The following is a 16,927-nucleotide window of genomic DNA, read 5'->3' as shown; positions in this document are numbered from 1 at the left end:
CCAACCACAAGCATAATGCCAAAAATCTTCAACAAGTCATGTGTAAAAATGTAAAAAAATGCGAGTTCAAATTATTGGGATTACATGCAATGACATGTATTACCCTGTCACATTTTTTGCAATAATAAAAGCATCGCAATAATTTCTGAATTTACTGAAATGTTTCTGTTAATATATTAGCTTTTGTTGTAAATTTGAAATTTTGAAATGAAAAGTAATACAGTCCTAATTTTAGAGAAAATGTTCCATTATCTGTTTTCACAGATCATGCAGATTGTTGTCTCATATATTATGAGGAATATTAATTTTTGTCGAGCCTGCAACTTTTGTTGCAGAAAGCTCAACATAGGGATAGTGATCCGGCGTTGGCGGCGGCGTTAGCTTACTTTTTAAAAGCTTTATATTTTAGAAGGTGGAAGACCTGGATGCTTCATACTTTGTATATACATATAGATGCCTCATGTTACTAAGTTTCCATCAGTCACATGTCAAATGTCCTTGACCTAATTTTCATGGTTCAGTGACCACTTGAAAAAAAATGTCAAATGTCCTTGACCTCATTTTCATGGTTCAGTGACCACTTGAAAAAAAAGTTCAGATTTTTTGTAATGTTGAATTCTCTTATTATAAGTAATAGGATAATTATATTAGGTATGTGCGTACCTTGCTAGGTCCTCATGCCCGTCAGACAGTTTTCACTTGACCTCAACCTCATTTCATGGATCAGTGAACAAGGTTAAGTTTTGGTGGTCAAGTCCATATCTCAGATACTATAAGCAATAGGGCTAGTATATTCGGTGTATGAAAGGACTGTAAGGTGTACATGTCCAACTGGCAGGTGTCATCTGACCTTGACCTCATTTTCATGGTTCAGTGGTTATAGTTAAGTGTTTGTGTTTTGGTCTGTTTTTCTCATACTTTTTGCAATAGATCTACTATATTTGTTGTATGGAATGATTGTAAGGTGTACATGTCTAGTGAGCAGATGTCATCTGACTTTGACCTCATTTTCATGGTTGAGTGGTCAAAGTTAAGTTTTTTAGTTTTGGTCTTTTTATCTAATACTATGTGCCATAGGTCAACTATATTTGGTGTATGGAAATATTTATGATCTATATGTCAGCCGCGCAGGTTTTATTTGACCTCAACCTCATTTTCACGGTTCATTGCTCAGTGTTAAGTTTTTGTGTTTTGGTCTATTTTTCTATAAGTAATAGGTCAACTATATTTGTTGTATGGAAGCATTGTTAGCTGTACATATCTGCCTGGCATGGTTCATCTGACCTTGACCTCATTTTCATGGTTCATTGGTCTTTGTTTAGTGTTCTTGATTAATGTTAAGTTTATGTGACAGTTTTTAATAAAGCTTTATACTTTAATAGGACTATCATCATAATATCAATGATTAGTAAATAAGGCGAGACATTTCAGCGTGTGCACTCTTGTCTTATCATCTTATGATTCACTAATTATATATGACATCTTCTGCTGAATTCAGAATCATTATAAAAAAATAGATATAATTTGCTGATTAACATGACATGTATGATATGGATATACTTTTAGGGCAGGCAAACCACCACCAGGCCTCCATTTGGATGTTGTCAAAGAAAACAAAATGGTTCAGGTAAGCTAGATTTTACTATTATGAACTAAAAAGAATTAAAAAAAAACCTTAATTTTAAGGATGAGTGCATTAAAGTTTGTAATCACTGAGATTATTATCATATCCCTAACCCATGTAACCCTAACCCTATATAGATATCAAAATTTTATATTCTGAAACTTCAGGAATAATATAGAAAGGCAGTGCCTCAATGCCATTCATGGTCAAAATGATGGTATCAGGTAATAGACATTTTGTATCTATATACTAGGGGACGTAATTATAACTATGGTCACCATTGTAATCCAGATAAGAGGAATTCTATCTCCTTCTTGGTGATATACTGTGTTTTATATTTTAATTTATTGACATTGTAAATTAAGGAATCAAACAGTGTTATTTTTAAGTTTTCAAAATTACTACTTATCACATGGATCTCATCTTGATCATGTTGATGGTAGGGCCACAATTAAAAATATTTCAGTTTTCCCAAACCCGACCCATGATGACTATATAGTTTGTGGGTAGGTAGGTAGGCAAATCCTTTTTTTTTACCAGAATTTGCATGAAGATATTAAAACATTATATCTTTTTATTCTGTCAAACCTTTGAAGAGCCATGAATTTAAAGACATGTTAAAAAAATATTTCTGACAAAAGTCAGATTTCTCTTGTCAAAAGGGATTTATATCTATATTGCAATAAATTATTCAGAAGGACGTACATTCAGTTTAGATTATATATCTGTTTCTGTCAAATGAGCATTTTATCAAATCTCCTAACAGCAACGTACTGATCTTGTCAACTGAAACTTGTAAATTTGAACTATTTGAATAAAAGGGCATCTAATTCACAGGATAAAGGAAGATTATAATTAAAGACAACAATTTATCAAGAAATAGTTCCTTTTAATTTGGTAAAAAACAAAATCTTCTTGCAAGATTGTAAATTTGCAACTTCCAGATCCATTTCCCTGTCAGAATACATGAAAATGTTCGATTGCACATGGTTTTGACAAATCTACCTGAATATTCTTATCCGATATGCCAAATATTCTTTTATATGATATTTGATTTCACAATGAAATTAACATTGAGCCTATAGGGAAGGGTTTGGCAGTACAGACAACAGTGTTAAAAAACTGTCTGCCATTTTCACATGTTTTACTGCTTTACGTTCGTTAAATCAGAATATAAAAATTAATAAAAATTAATTTGAATATTTTATTATGTAATAAAGGAGTAGTTATTGTTGCAATTAAAAATTATTTTTGACATAAGGAAAAGGTTAGGAGAAAAAAAAGGGGGGGGGGGGTACAAATTTGCTCATTTCAGATTTCAGAAATTAAAAGAAAATTTCTTCAAATACTTTTGTTGAGGGGATTAATATTCAACAGCAAATGTATTTCTCAAAAGCCAAAAAAAAAAAAAAAGTTCATTAGACCACATTCATTCGGTGTCAGAAATGCTGTGTCAACTTTTTAATCACAATCCAAATTCAGAGCTGTATCAAGCTTTAATGTTGTGTCCATCATGTCCATACTTGCCCAACTGTTCAGGGTTCCACCTCTGCGGTCTTATAAAGCTGCACCCTGCGAAGCATCTGGTTTTTCATCTAAATTGCCAACATTAATATTTAAAAGCACATGAAAATGAAAGGTAGTGGATGGTAATTTAAATTTGCATGTCCATGCAACAATAGGTCACTGTGATCTGTTTGTTAATATGAGATATTTGTTATAAAAGCACTAGAACAGAAAGTGTCCTTACAGTGGTGTGAGGTTCATTTTAACATAGGTGCAATATTAATATGAGTTTTATCAGCATGGTGCTTGGAAGATACAGTATTGTGTTATTACAGCTTCAGACATACAGTATTGATATTAGTATATTTTAATTAACGTAAGAGGTTAAAGTAGTCATTTATTTCATCTTTTGCATTGCCTTTTTGTTGTAGAAATTAATGATAGACACCAAGAAATGTTACTTCTTTGGGAGAAATAAACAGATGTGTGATTTCTGTATAGACCATCAGTCTTGTTCACGTGTACATGCAGCTTTAGTGTGGCATAAACATTTATCAAGACCCTTTATATTGGATCTAGGCAGTAGTGAGTATATAATGTTTACTATAGGTTATACCCTTTAACACTGTTTAAGGGCAAACAAAGAATATTTTAATTTAGGCCTTGTCTAATTAAAGCCGGAAGATTGAACTCAGGACATTTTTAACCAAAATACAGTCAGGCAACTAAGTTTTTGATGCAAAGTCATGATTTGACTCATGAATACCCTTTCTCTAAACACTTATTCTTATTTATTTTTAAAGTTTCTCTGATTAATTCATTATTTATAAGTGTTTTTGTTATGCTGTTAAATCAGAATTGCTTCAGAGATAATTCCCAGTTGTTCAGGGAGTCATTACAAGTCCGTTTTTGACAAAAACTTGTTAACACAACTTGTTATTCAATGAAAAAACAAAAATCAAAATCTCATAAATACATTTTTAACTCACGGCGGGCCAAAGGGCCAAGTGAGCTTTTCTCATCACTTGGTGTCAGTTGTTGGTGTCGTCGTAGACTTTTACAAGTATTCTCTATACTACACACGACAGACACTCAAATGACAACCCTTTTTCTGCCATTGACAGCACACCAACAACACCTTCTTTGTACACATGGCAGTAAAAGAAATAAAACTCAAACACAAATTCAAATTTGTGGACAGCCCGTTGTATGTGATAGAAAACCAAAGAAAGGGGTAATCTATAGGCCTAATACCTTAGATATCTTCAAACGGTTCTCAGTGGAATCTAGTATGTAACCGTCTTTACTAGAGTCAGACTTCCATCTACCATGCTCTTTAAGCATCTGTCACTAACATTGGCGTTTGCCGCCATTGTGGCCCCACCGGATCTGAATAAATGAAGACCTATGTTTCCCTCTGGACAAATTGTTCGAATTCTCTTAAGAATGGACTCTCTAGCCGCTGTGTAACTTAGCTTTTTATCTTTAGTAATAAGCTTGCATGTATTACGAGATCTATGAATAGGCCGAAACAAATAAATTTTTTTTTTTGAACATATCACAAAGTTCAATTAAAGTTTCCGGAGTAATTGGATCTTTCTTTTCTGTCTTTTTTGGTGCTACTCTTTTAGATGCTTCAAGAATTGATGTTACAAAAGTGTTTGATGTAGGATCGTTTAGACCATTTATCTCATGTGCCCATTTTATACCATACACTGCGTTCGAAATAGGGTGACAAGTAGAATTATTGTTCAATAAATGTGTTAAATACAGTGCAACATGAACTGGCTGAGCTGGCAAAGATTTGTGTCCTTGTAAAGTAATGAAACGTTCCCATAGTTTGTAAGAATTAAAATATGATTTAACGGTATTGTCCACTTTTAGAGTTTATCAACAGTTCACACATCTTCGGATAAAGCTCGTACATATAACTGCCAACTTCTATACCACTGTCATGGACGGCCTCCTTCACTGTGTTGTCTAATGTAATCCCTGTTGAAATAAATAACGTCATAAGTATATTGAAAACTAAAATTCTATTCTTAAAGCAATCATCTAAATTTGAAACACTGTTGCCCAAATACTCCGCACTGCCCTCTGCCTCTTTTAGTCAGATTTTCCCCCTGAAAAAACTTTCTGTCAACTATGAAATCCTTAAAATTTCCAAATCGATCCACCAACATAGGCCAAAATGGTGCCGATGTACATTCCGGGATGACTAAAGTGCCATTGCATTTTTCTATTCTAATCTTATTAATAACCTTTGGAATCAAACTTGGTGGTGGAACTATCCAATTATTATGTCCACCCATACTAATGTAAATGAGTCTATCCCAGCAGTCCGGGGCACCAAAACTTTGAGTTAAAATGCTTGCACTTGGCATTGTAATCATGTGCGAACCTATTTATGTCATGTGGACCCCAAACGTGATTAAGATACAGAAAAATCTCATCTTGTATTTCCCAGTCATCACAATCTGTTACCCTACTTAAAGTGTCTGCGTACTGGTTTGATTCTCTTGGTAACCAAACGAAGCTCATCTTAATTGCATTCTCTCTGCAAAATTCATTAACGAACAAAGCGTTCTTGTGCAAAACCATCTTCCTACTACCAATATTAAGTATATGTGTGATATTCAGATTATCTGTGAAAACTCTGATAGTCTTACCAGAGAGGATATTGACAAAATTCATCAATAATCTTTTTAAAGCCTCGAGCTCTCTCCAGGTCGAACTTTTGGCCTGTTCCCCCATTGACCAACTACCAAACATTTCCAAAGGTTCGTCCTCTGAACCAGTGGTAACAAAACCACCGAAACCTGTACCAGATGCATCAATGAACACATAATAATCTTGTGGTACATTGTAAGTCAACTGACTTAACCGAGATCCTATCTTGTTAAAGCTTTCAACTTTACTAGAACACACCCGCGAAATCGCGGGCATTCAGAGCGTAGTTTAAAGTATCTGTATGTAAAGTGTTGTTGGAAGAATTTTGTTAAATACAGAATGACTGAAGAATTTCAGCAAAAGTATCAAGTCATAGGTTATAGGACAGGAAAATGTTTTTTTTTACCCTCCACCTTTATTTCCAAAGTTCCCAATTTTTGGTTTTCTATCAATTTCAATATGAACATACATTTAGTATGTTATGAACATTTATTTAAGTAAGGAGCCCTGTAATTCAGTGGTTGTCGTTTGTTTATGTGTTACATATTTGTTTTTCGTTCATTTTTTGTACATAAATAAGGCCGCTAGTTTTCTCGTTTGCATTGTTTTACATTGTCATTTCGGGGCCTTTTGAAGCTGAGTATGCGGTATGGGCTTTGCTCTTTGTTGAAGGCCGTACGGTAACCTATAATTGTTAATTTCTGTGTCATTTTGGTCTCTTGTGGAGTTGTCTCAACATGGCAATCATACCACATCTTCTTTTTTTTGTAATCAATGAATTTTGGAAAAGATTTAATGACTGGAGAATTTCAGATAAAGTATCAAAAGTTCACATGAATAATTTTAGCGCTTATCTATATATTATGAACATTCATAACTATATAAATAAAGCGTATTTACTTTCAATTCTAAGTTTACTAATCGATCCAAGGTGATCATTGATATAGTATACAGACCCTCTCTATTTAATAAACTCTGTGACTGCCGTGGATAGTAAACTTGAAAATGATAGCAGATAAAATTCTGAAAATACACTTTATTCGTAGTATATGTATGTTCAAAGTATACAGAAAAACGCAAACCGGAAGTCTAATCTGACTTAAAATTCGTACAATGACCGGACAATACCCGGATGCCTTTTTTCTCGTTTTTTCTCCTAAAATAACTCAATCTGAATAATCATATGAATGGATGACAAATGCGACTATGCACTGTACCTATAGGACACAGAGGCGTGTTGATTAATTTATTGTGGAAAGAAGAGAAGCGACACCAAAATGAGGACTTCTCGTTTAATAGTATAGATGTTCCCAAAAAATGCACTCATCGAATGCGTCCGTACTAACTAGTACATTGGCGTTCCAACTTGCCTTTGCAATATACCTTTGGTACAAATACCTTGTTCTTAAACGTGCCTGATCTCCTAATACAGGCTGCATTGATATGATCTGTCCTACAAGACTTGCAATAAATTTCACCCGGAAAAGCCTAATTCCGTAGTGAAATTGTATCCTGAAAACTTCCAAAATTCTTAAAAGCTTCTCTATTCTTTTTTCGGTAATTCTTATAACCCCTTCTATCATATCCCAATGAAAACCTAACCAGTCTAGACCTTGAATTGGAACCCAATTGCACTTCTCTGATGCAAGAACAAACACAAATTTCTCCAAATCGGAATGGATTTTTTCGCTCGCTAACATGGCCTCTTTCATGTTTTTGCCCCCGCCGAGGCCATCGTCTAGATACATGACAATTTTTAGACCCGTACTTCTCCAATATTTTATAACTTACCTTGTAAAAATATATCCGCTGGTGGGACAACCCAAAGGCAAAACATTATACACATAATATCATGCTCCCATTTAAAACCTAAATATGTAGTATGCGTTTCAAAAATGCTTATATGATGATATACGCTTTTTAAATCGTAAGAAAATACAAAATTTCTTGATCATATAGTTAATGTCTAGCAGTTTTTGCATCTTCATATTTGTATTTAGATTTAACTGCATGTGGATTGATATGTCTTGCATCTAATACTAATCTGAATTTTGAACCTCTATTATGAGCTACAGTTAGGGGATTAACTACATATGACTTACAAGACACTTGAGTAATACATCCTTTTTCTAGCAATTTTTCAATCTCGCTCTTAACAAATTCGGGATTGTCTCTTGCTGATAATTTGTTATTTTGTAATTCAACCATGCATGGAATGGTGCTGAAAGGAATTTTATACCCGTTTGCTATAATATCTAATACAAAATCCGTGGCACCTATTCTCTTCCATTCGCTCAAGCTTTCTGTTAAATGACCTACACCCTGTACCGTTATATTTTACTATAGTAGTAGTATGTGTATTGCTCATTGACTGGACATCACATGATGTCTGTGTTATTGAATTAACATTCCTCATTGAATAGAGTTCACTCGATGCTAGATCTGTTTTTGGGTGAGTATACATTTCTACTTTATCAATTTTACATATAGTAGTATCAAAACTTATCTTATGTTTTTGCTCAGCAGCAGACTTCGGACAATTCCTAATCCAGTGCCCGTACTCATTACAATAGAAACATCTACTGGGTCGTACATCAGACCTGGATCCACCAATAACGTTCACAGGGATCGAATTTGCTGTTTCTGCTGGGGCCTGTTGTGTGTATGGCACGCTCTTGCGGTCTGGCGTCTTTTTAACTTTTCCTTTTTCAGCTTGCTTTCTGCTCTACTCTGCGCTTTATACATCTTCTTCTTGTCCTCGAATCTTCAGCGAGTGGTTTGTAACGTATTCTTCTACCATGCGCCAACCCCGCGTCTGAAGAATCGCAAGTTTGATAAGCTTTTGTCGATTTTTATAAGTCCATACCTTCTGAAATTTTTCTTTTTGCACTGTTAATATTGGACTGCGTCAAGTTGTCGGTCTCAAATTCTGCATGAACTTCTCTGATTTTGGCGTACACTTTCTGGTTATGTTTGTATTGTTCTTCGTTCCCCCTCTTTCGGAATTTATAACTGTCGGTCAGTGATTCGTCCATCCTAGCTATTTGTGTATCCAACAGCACTTTCTGGTTGTCCTGTATCCGTCTTTGGAACCCTTCTAAACGTGAATCCATTAATGTTGTCATACTGTTCAACATCTGGTCCTGTGTGGATTGAACGGCATTCTGTACTTCTGTCTGGATAACTTGCTGTAATTCGGCGTCCATTGGTTTACACGGTCAATACGACGGCTAGAAGTGAAGCTACCACAGAAAAAACACCTTATATATGACCACAACTCAGTCCTCTGATTGGATAGATTTTCTTCGGCCTACCGAAAATTGACGATTCCATATCGAGAATACAACATTTTCCCGCTATACTGATCGAAACGCGGGAAAATATTAAAATCTTCTCCTCTGAAACTACTGGGCCAAATTTAACCAAACATTGCCACAATCATCATTGGGGTATCTTGTTTAAAAATGTGTCCGGTGTCCCGGCTAACCAACCAAGATGGCCACCATGGCTAAAAATAGAACATAGGGGTAAAATGTAAATTTTGCTTATAACTCTGAAATCAAAGCATTTAGAGCAAATCTAACATGTGGTAAAATTGTTTATCAAGTCAATATCTATCTGTCCTGAAATGTTCAGATGAATTGGACAACTGGTTGTTGGGTTGCTGCCACCATTTGGTAATTTTTTAAGAAATTTTTGGTTCTTGGTTATTATCTGGAATACTATTATAGATAGAGACAAACTGTAAACAGTAATAATGTTCAGCAAAGTAAGATCTAATAATAAGTCAACATGACCACAATGGTCAGTTGACCCCTTAAGAAGTTGTTGTCCTTTATGCCCGCGTCACACTGACCCGATTTTTATATACGATGGACGCCCGAAAGCGAAAATTGTAAGTTTCGTACGAAGTTGGTACCGATCTCGTTAAAATACCAAAAAGTGACCGAAGCAAGTACGATGAATAACGAAGTCTATACGATGGTGCCGAAATTATATACGATAGCAATAGATGGACATACGAAGGTTAACCGAAGACGGGTATTTAAGCTTCATATCTCAGTCGAAGCCTACATGATGGATCACGAAGGCTACACGATGGATTACGAAGGCTACACGATGGATTACGATGATGGCGCGATGGCCATACGATGTCTAAGAGATGTCGTGTACAGTTTATTATCCCCTCGCCTACTACATGCAAGTTGCGTGTAGATAAAATTGTTATGGACACTCTAGAACCAAAATGCTCAAAACTTGGTATGGTGTTACTCGTTAAGAATATCTTAAGCGCTATTGACTTTAAAGATCAAAGGTCAAGGTCACAGTGGCAGTTGTAATACAAGGCAATATCACCCTAGTGGGACACTCTAAAACCAATATGCTTCAAACGATTTTAACCACATTTGGTATATTGTTCCTCCTTGTAATGATCTGACATTTTTACGTCAAGGCCAAAGGTCAAGGTCATGCAGATAGACCTTGTTTTTTCTCCTTGAAATAGCATAATACACAGGAAATTGGTTGCTAATTTTTTACCTGCTGGTTCTAAAGACAATATTAAAGGTATTTCCAGTTACTGAATGTTTTGGTTGATTTCTAAAAAAATAGTTTATGTATCAAATATGCATATTCAATGTATCATTTTCTGCATGTGTCATATACAAATATAGTGTCCATATTTGTCCCCAAAATGTTATATACGAGGGGATGCCACGCTCGACATTTCTTTTTTTTAACTGTAAAATGTGTGCACTAGTCTGAATAATCACCCATATGTATGCCCATGTTTACTGATCTATTTTAAAGGTAAGGTAATGGGTTCGTTGATCCCTTTTATTCAAAAAGAGCTCTTTCCAGGAGAATATCATAATAATATAGACAAAAGGAAGGATGTGGGGAAAGCAACAAATGCGCAAAATATGACATATAGAAAACAAAATGGTTATGGAGAAAACATTGGTGTGACAACAACTCAGACGATACATAAAAAAATTCAGAATAATGAAGAAAAGTTGGTTTCCCTATATATATACGTGTGCCTGCAGTGTTGGTATACGAGGCGCGTTTATGATTTTTATTATGTTACTTGATATGCAAAATTGACAAAAAATAATATTTTACTTGTAAAAGTAAATCCTGAGCCTGTTATAGCTGCTCTTCTTGTTCCATTTAAATTAATAGAAACAACGCTGTCGCCTTTCTTGTTCTCATAGAATCATATGATATGAGCTCCATGTTTTGTGAACGTCTTTCTTAACTGTCATATTAGACTGACCAGTGCATATCGCGCATGACACTTTAAATGTATTTTAGTGCGAAAATTAACTTACATTTAGCTGGTTTAATTGCCGTCGTAGTTCCATCTTGTCGCCTTCGTACTTTTATTCGATGGCAACACGACGGGATTACAAGGTCTTCACGAAGTCGTGTTGCCATCGTAAGACCTTCGGTAGCTTCGTGATTCATTCGTGTAGACATCGTAATGTAAAAACTGCCTGATGTAAACGATGGAAACACGAATGCAATACGATGTTCAAAGATGCATTCCTGGTGACATTACGATGGTGAGGATGGTGATACGAACTCAATACGAACCCTCAACATCGGATTCACCTTCGGGATTTTTTAACATGTTAAAAAATTTAGAACCCTTCCCGAAGTTGTCCCCGAAGGCTAGAAAAAGTGGCCGATGGTTCTACGATGGTTAAAGATGGCACTACGAATAGCCCGATCTGGATACGATCAGTCCCGATTTTGACAATTTCCATAATTGTGTTGCCATCGGGCGTAAAAATCGGGGACAGTGTGACGCGGGCATAATAGTCAATTTTTAACAATTTTCATTAATTGGTAAATTTTGTAAATTTTTGCAAAATATTTCCTGTGTATCTAAAGGGCCAAGTCTATATAGATAGAGAAATTGTAAGTAGCAAGAATGTTCAGTAAAAGTAAGATCTAAAAACACATCGCCATCGCCAAAACACAATTTTGTTATGAATCCTGTGTCCTTTGTTTAATATGCACATACATGACATATATATACCAAGGTGAGCGACACAGGCTCTTTAGAGCCTCTAGTTGTAAATATCATAATATCTAAGTATGTTAACCAATCTTCGATGAAGAAGTTATTGAATAATATTTTTGATCAACATTTATGGCTTGGATTTGAAATAATATTAAATAATTTATTGAAACAGCCATATTGTCAATAGGAAGTTCAAATTGAAGGGAGACATTTGGTGGGAAATCAGTACTGTCAAATCATTAAGATCATGTTAAGCTAGTCATTATCAATTTGGCAAGTTATCTCATGTTTATTGGTGAATAATTCCAATCTAACCAGTAATTATCAATGTGTCCAGTCTTTTGGAAGGAATAAATCTAATAAGACAAGCTTTTATAAAGGGGCACCACTGTTTAATCTTTTTAAAAATTGATGTTAAAATGGCATTTACATCGTGAGAGCTTTTCAGATACCTAACACATGTTCGTAAATAATCTGACTTAAACACAATGTTGTGAATATACATAGTGAATATAGATTTTTTCTGATTCCACTGAATTCATTATGGTTTTTTACATAGTGAATATAGATCCTTGGAGCCTCTTTTTTCTGATTCCACTGAATTCATTATGGTGTTTTACATAGTGAATATAGATCCTTGGAGCCTCTTTTTTCTGATTCCACTGAATTCATATAGATCCTTGGAGCCTCTTTTTTCTGATTCCACTGAATTCATTATGGTGTTTAGGTAGTGAATATAGATCCTTGGAGCCTCTTTTTTCTGATTCCACTGAATTCATTATGTTTTTTTACATAGTGAATATAGATCCTTGGAGCCTCTTTTTTATGATTCCACTGAATTCATTATGGTGTTTTACATAGTGAATATGGATCCTTGGAGCCTCTTTGTTCACTGAATTCCATTATGGTGTTTTACATAGTGAATATAGATCCTTGGAGCCTCTTTTTTTCACTGAATTCATTATGGTGTTTTACATAGTGAATATAGATCCTTGGAGCCTCTTTTTTTCACTGAATTCCTTATGGTGTTTTACATAGTGAATATAGATCCTTGGAGCCTCTTTTTAGCTCACCTGACCGGAAAGGTCAAGTGAGCTTTTCTCATCACTTGGCGTCCGTCGTCCGTAAACTTTTAGAAAAATCTTCTCTGAACTACTGGGCCAAATTTTACCAAACTTGGCCACAATCATCCTTGGGATATCTAGTTAAAAAATGTGTGGCGTGACCCGTCAAACCAACCAAGATGGCCGCCATGGCTAAAATAGAACATAGGGGTAAATGCAGTTTTTGACTTATAACTCAAAACCAAAGCATTTAGAGCAAATCTGACATGGGGTGAAATTGTTTATCAGGTGAAGATCTATCTGCCCTGAAATTTTCAGACGAATCGGATAACCTGTTGTTGGGTTGCTGCCCCTGAATTGGTTATTTTAAGGAAATTTTGCAGTTTTTGGTTATTATCTTGAATACTATTATAGATAGAGATAAACTGTAAACAGCAATAATGTTCAGCAGAGTAAGACCTACAAATAAGTCAACATGACCAAGAATTGCCAGTCGACCCCTTAAGGAGTAATTGCCCTTTATAGTCAATTTTTAACAACTTTTCATCATTTTTTGTAACTTTTCTAAAAATCTTCTTCTCTAAAACTACTTTTCCAAATTTAATCAAACTTGGCGACAATTATCATTGTGGTTTATAGTTTAAAAAATGTGTCCGATGACCCAGCCTACCAAACAAAATGGCCAACATGGCTAAAATTAGAACATAGTGGTAAAAATGCAGTTTTTGCTTTATATCTTTAAAACCAAGACATTAAGGGGCAAATCTTTCAAGATTTTAATGTCCATCAGAATAAGATATATCCCCTCACAAATTTTCAGTTGAATCGGACAACCTGTTGTTGGGTTGCTGCCCTTAAATTGGTTATTTTAAGAAAATTTTGCAGTTTTTGGTTATTATCTTGAATACTATTATAGATAGAGATAAACTGTAAACAGCAATAATGTTCAGCAAAGTAAGATCTACAAATAAGTCAGGATGATCAAAATTGTTAGAGGACCCCCTAAGGAGTTATTGCCCTTTAGAGTCAATATTAAACAACTTTTCCTCATTTTTGTAACTTGTATAAAAATCTTTTCTAAAACTACTTGGCCAAATTTAACCAAACTTGGCCACAACCATAATACTAGGGTATCTATTTTTAAAAAGAGTGTCTAATGACCCCGCCTACAAACAAAGATGGCCGACATCAGTAAACACATTAACAGGTGAGCGACACAGGCTCTTGACAGCCTCTAGTTACTGATTCCACTGAATTCATTATTGTGTTTTACATAGTGAATATGGATCCTTAGAGCCTCTTTTTTCACTGAATTTATTATGGTGTTTTACATAGTGAATATAGATCCTTGGAGCCTCTTTTTTCACTGAATTCATTATGATGTTTTACATAGTGAAGATAGATCCTTGGAGCCTCTTTTTCACTAAATTCATTATGATGTTTTACATAGTGAATATAGATCCTTGGAGCCTCTTTTTTCACTGAATTCATTATGATGTTTTACATAGTGAATATAGATCCTTGGAGCCTCTTTTTTCACTGAGTTCATTATGATGTTTTACGTAGTGAATATATAGATCCTTGGAGCCTCTTTTTCACTGAATTCATTATGATGTTTTACATAGTGATTATAGATCCTTGAAGCCTCTTTTTTTTATTCCACTGAATTCATTATTGTGTTTTACATAGTGAATATGGATCCTTAGAGCCTCTTTTTTCTGATTCCACTGAATTAATTATGGTGTTTTACATAGTGAATATAGATCCTTGGAGCCTCTTTTTCACTGAATTCATCATGGTGTTTTACATAGTGAATATGGATCCTTGGAGCCTCTTTTTTTACTGAATTCATTATGGTGTTTTACATAGTGAATATAGATCCTTGGAGCCTCTTTTTTTCACTGAATTCATTATGATGTTTTACATAGTGAATATAGATCCTTGGAGCCTCTTTTTTCACTGAATTCATCATGATGTTTTACATAGTGAATATAGATCCTTGGAGCCTCTTTTTTCACTGAATTCATTATGATGTTTTACATAGTGAATATAGATCCTTGGAGCCTCTTTTTTCACTGAATTCATTATGATGTTTTACATAGTGAATATAGATCCTTGGAGCCTCTTTTTTCACTGAAAACATTATTGTGTTTTACTTAAGCCTCGGTCACACCTTACCAGATAGCTCTTACGGACGCCTAACAGTAAACTTTTTTCAATCCGTTCATGTCCGTTAGACATCCGTTCTTAACCTTTAGACGTCCGTCCATATCTGTTGCATGTCCGTTAAGCGTACGTTTTATCCATCGACGTCCGTTCTGTCCGTCGGAAACTTGTGAGCATGTTCAAAACTTTGAACGGACGTCCAACGGATAAAATGTCCGTTGAATGTCCGTTAGGTGTCAGTTTTGTACGGTACTCGTCCGTTTTGTTTCTGCTTTGTATCAGTTACATGTCCGTTATACATCCGTTGAAGGTCTGGAGGAAAAATTCACCAACTGACTTCTACCGGACGTTTAAACGGATAAAACGGATGTTGAACGAATGAGAAACGGACTTCTATCAGACGTATAACGGATAAAACAGATGATGAACGGATTTGAAACGGATAAATGCTAATTGAAAATTTTGCGTCAGAAATGCCAATTATTGGTATGTCAGATTTTTCAAGGTTCATGAATTCTTAGTATTCATAATCAATCTTATAGAGTAAGGGCACGTCTTCACAATCAAGCAACTCTTATTCAGGCCAGACACTGCCCTTTGATGGCATTTTGAAGAACAAACCAAAACCAATTACACAGATTTACATGTACTATTATTGAAACCTTTAATTTTTCCATATATCTTGTTCATCTGTTTTATATGGTACGCTTCTGTTAGGTGTCCGTTTTATGCGGTACTTGTCCGTTGGATGTACGTTTGACATCCGTTTTGTCCGGTACGTTTCCTTTTCTTGTACGTTGCATATCCGGTTTGTGTCCGTTATGCATTTGTTACACGTCTGTTTTATTCGGTCAGTACATCAACGGACTCCCAACGGATAACAATTTTGTCAACGGACAACTTTTATTTTCATCCGTTAGGCGTCCGTTCGTGCTATCCGGTAAGGTGTGACCGAGGCTTTAGCGAATATAGATCCTTGGAGCCTCTTTTTTCACTAATTTATTATGATGTTTACAGCACATGGCACCTTCATTGGCAGAATACGGTTAGAATCAAAGAAGCCACAACAAGTTCCTATAGACAGTGAAATTCATTTTGGTGCATCCACTAGACTCTATATTATACGAGAAAGACCACAGCCAATATCTGGACAAATGAATGATGATAAAGATAAAAGAGGGGAGGATTTAGAAGGCAGTTTGTTAGGATTACCAGAAACTGAAACAGAACTAGATGTAAGATAATTATCAAAGAACAACTAATATCAGTATTGTATTTGTACTCTTTAGTGCTTATTTTAACAAATTATAAGAGATTTAATTGAGTAAAGTTAATACTTCATATCTTCTTAATGTTTGTACCCAGTGCTGAATATCACTGATCAATTATCTTTTGAGTTTTGTGTCATTAAGAAATGTTAATTTTTATAAAAAAAATCTTTGTTTGCACTCTCACAACATTTGTGTAGTATTGCCATGAAACACAATAGAAAAACACTTTTATATGTATGATTTTGTAAGGGAGCTACCATATGATTTTAAGGGGGGGGGGGGGGGGGGGGGGGGGTGGGGGAGAAGGGCTAGGATGAAATTTGAAAAAAATAGGCAGGACAGGAGTTTTGAGTAAAAAAAAAGGCAGGATGAAACACTTGCAAAAAAAAAGTCAGGACGACAATTTAGGTAAAAAAAAGTCAGGATAAACTAAAAAAAGGCAGGACCGAACAGAGTGAAAAATAAAAAGGCAGGACAGAGATTACAGCTAAAAAAAATGCAGGACAAAATTTTTCATCCTAGCCCCCCCATAAAAATCCAATGGTAGCTCCCTAATGAAAAACAGCACACAACAGAAATACACTTTTATATGTAC

The 16,927-nt window shown here is 35.1% G+C and overlaps 1 protein-coding gene across 1 annotated transcript; it reads left to right on the top strand.

Annotated features, from left to right (window-relative positions):
- Positions 1-1,560: 1,560 nt before the first annotated feature.
- On the top strand, positions 1,561-16,296 carry LOC139506904 (nuclear inhibitor of protein phosphatase 1-like; the record flags this gene model as incomplete). The annotated part of the gene is made up of 3 exons (XM_071295571.1): positions 1,561-1,627; positions 3,562-3,715; positions 16,079-16,296. Coding segments are annotated over exons 1-3 (381 nt in total), but the record flags the coding sequence as incomplete, so codon positions are not given.
- Between the last annotated feature and the right edge of the window lie 631 nt (positions 16,297-16,927).

This window comes from Mytilus edulis, unplaced genomic scaffold, assembly GCF_963676685.1.
Source record: "Mytilus edulis unplaced genomic scaffold, xbMytEdul2.2 SCAFFOLD_1130, whole genome shotgun sequence".
NCBI lineage: Eukaryota > Metazoa > Mollusca > Bivalvia > Mytilida > Mytilidae > Mytilus > Mytilus edulis.
The sequence above is the reverse complement of the archived record's forward strand: the minus strand, read 5'-3'. Positions and strand labels throughout refer to the sequence as shown.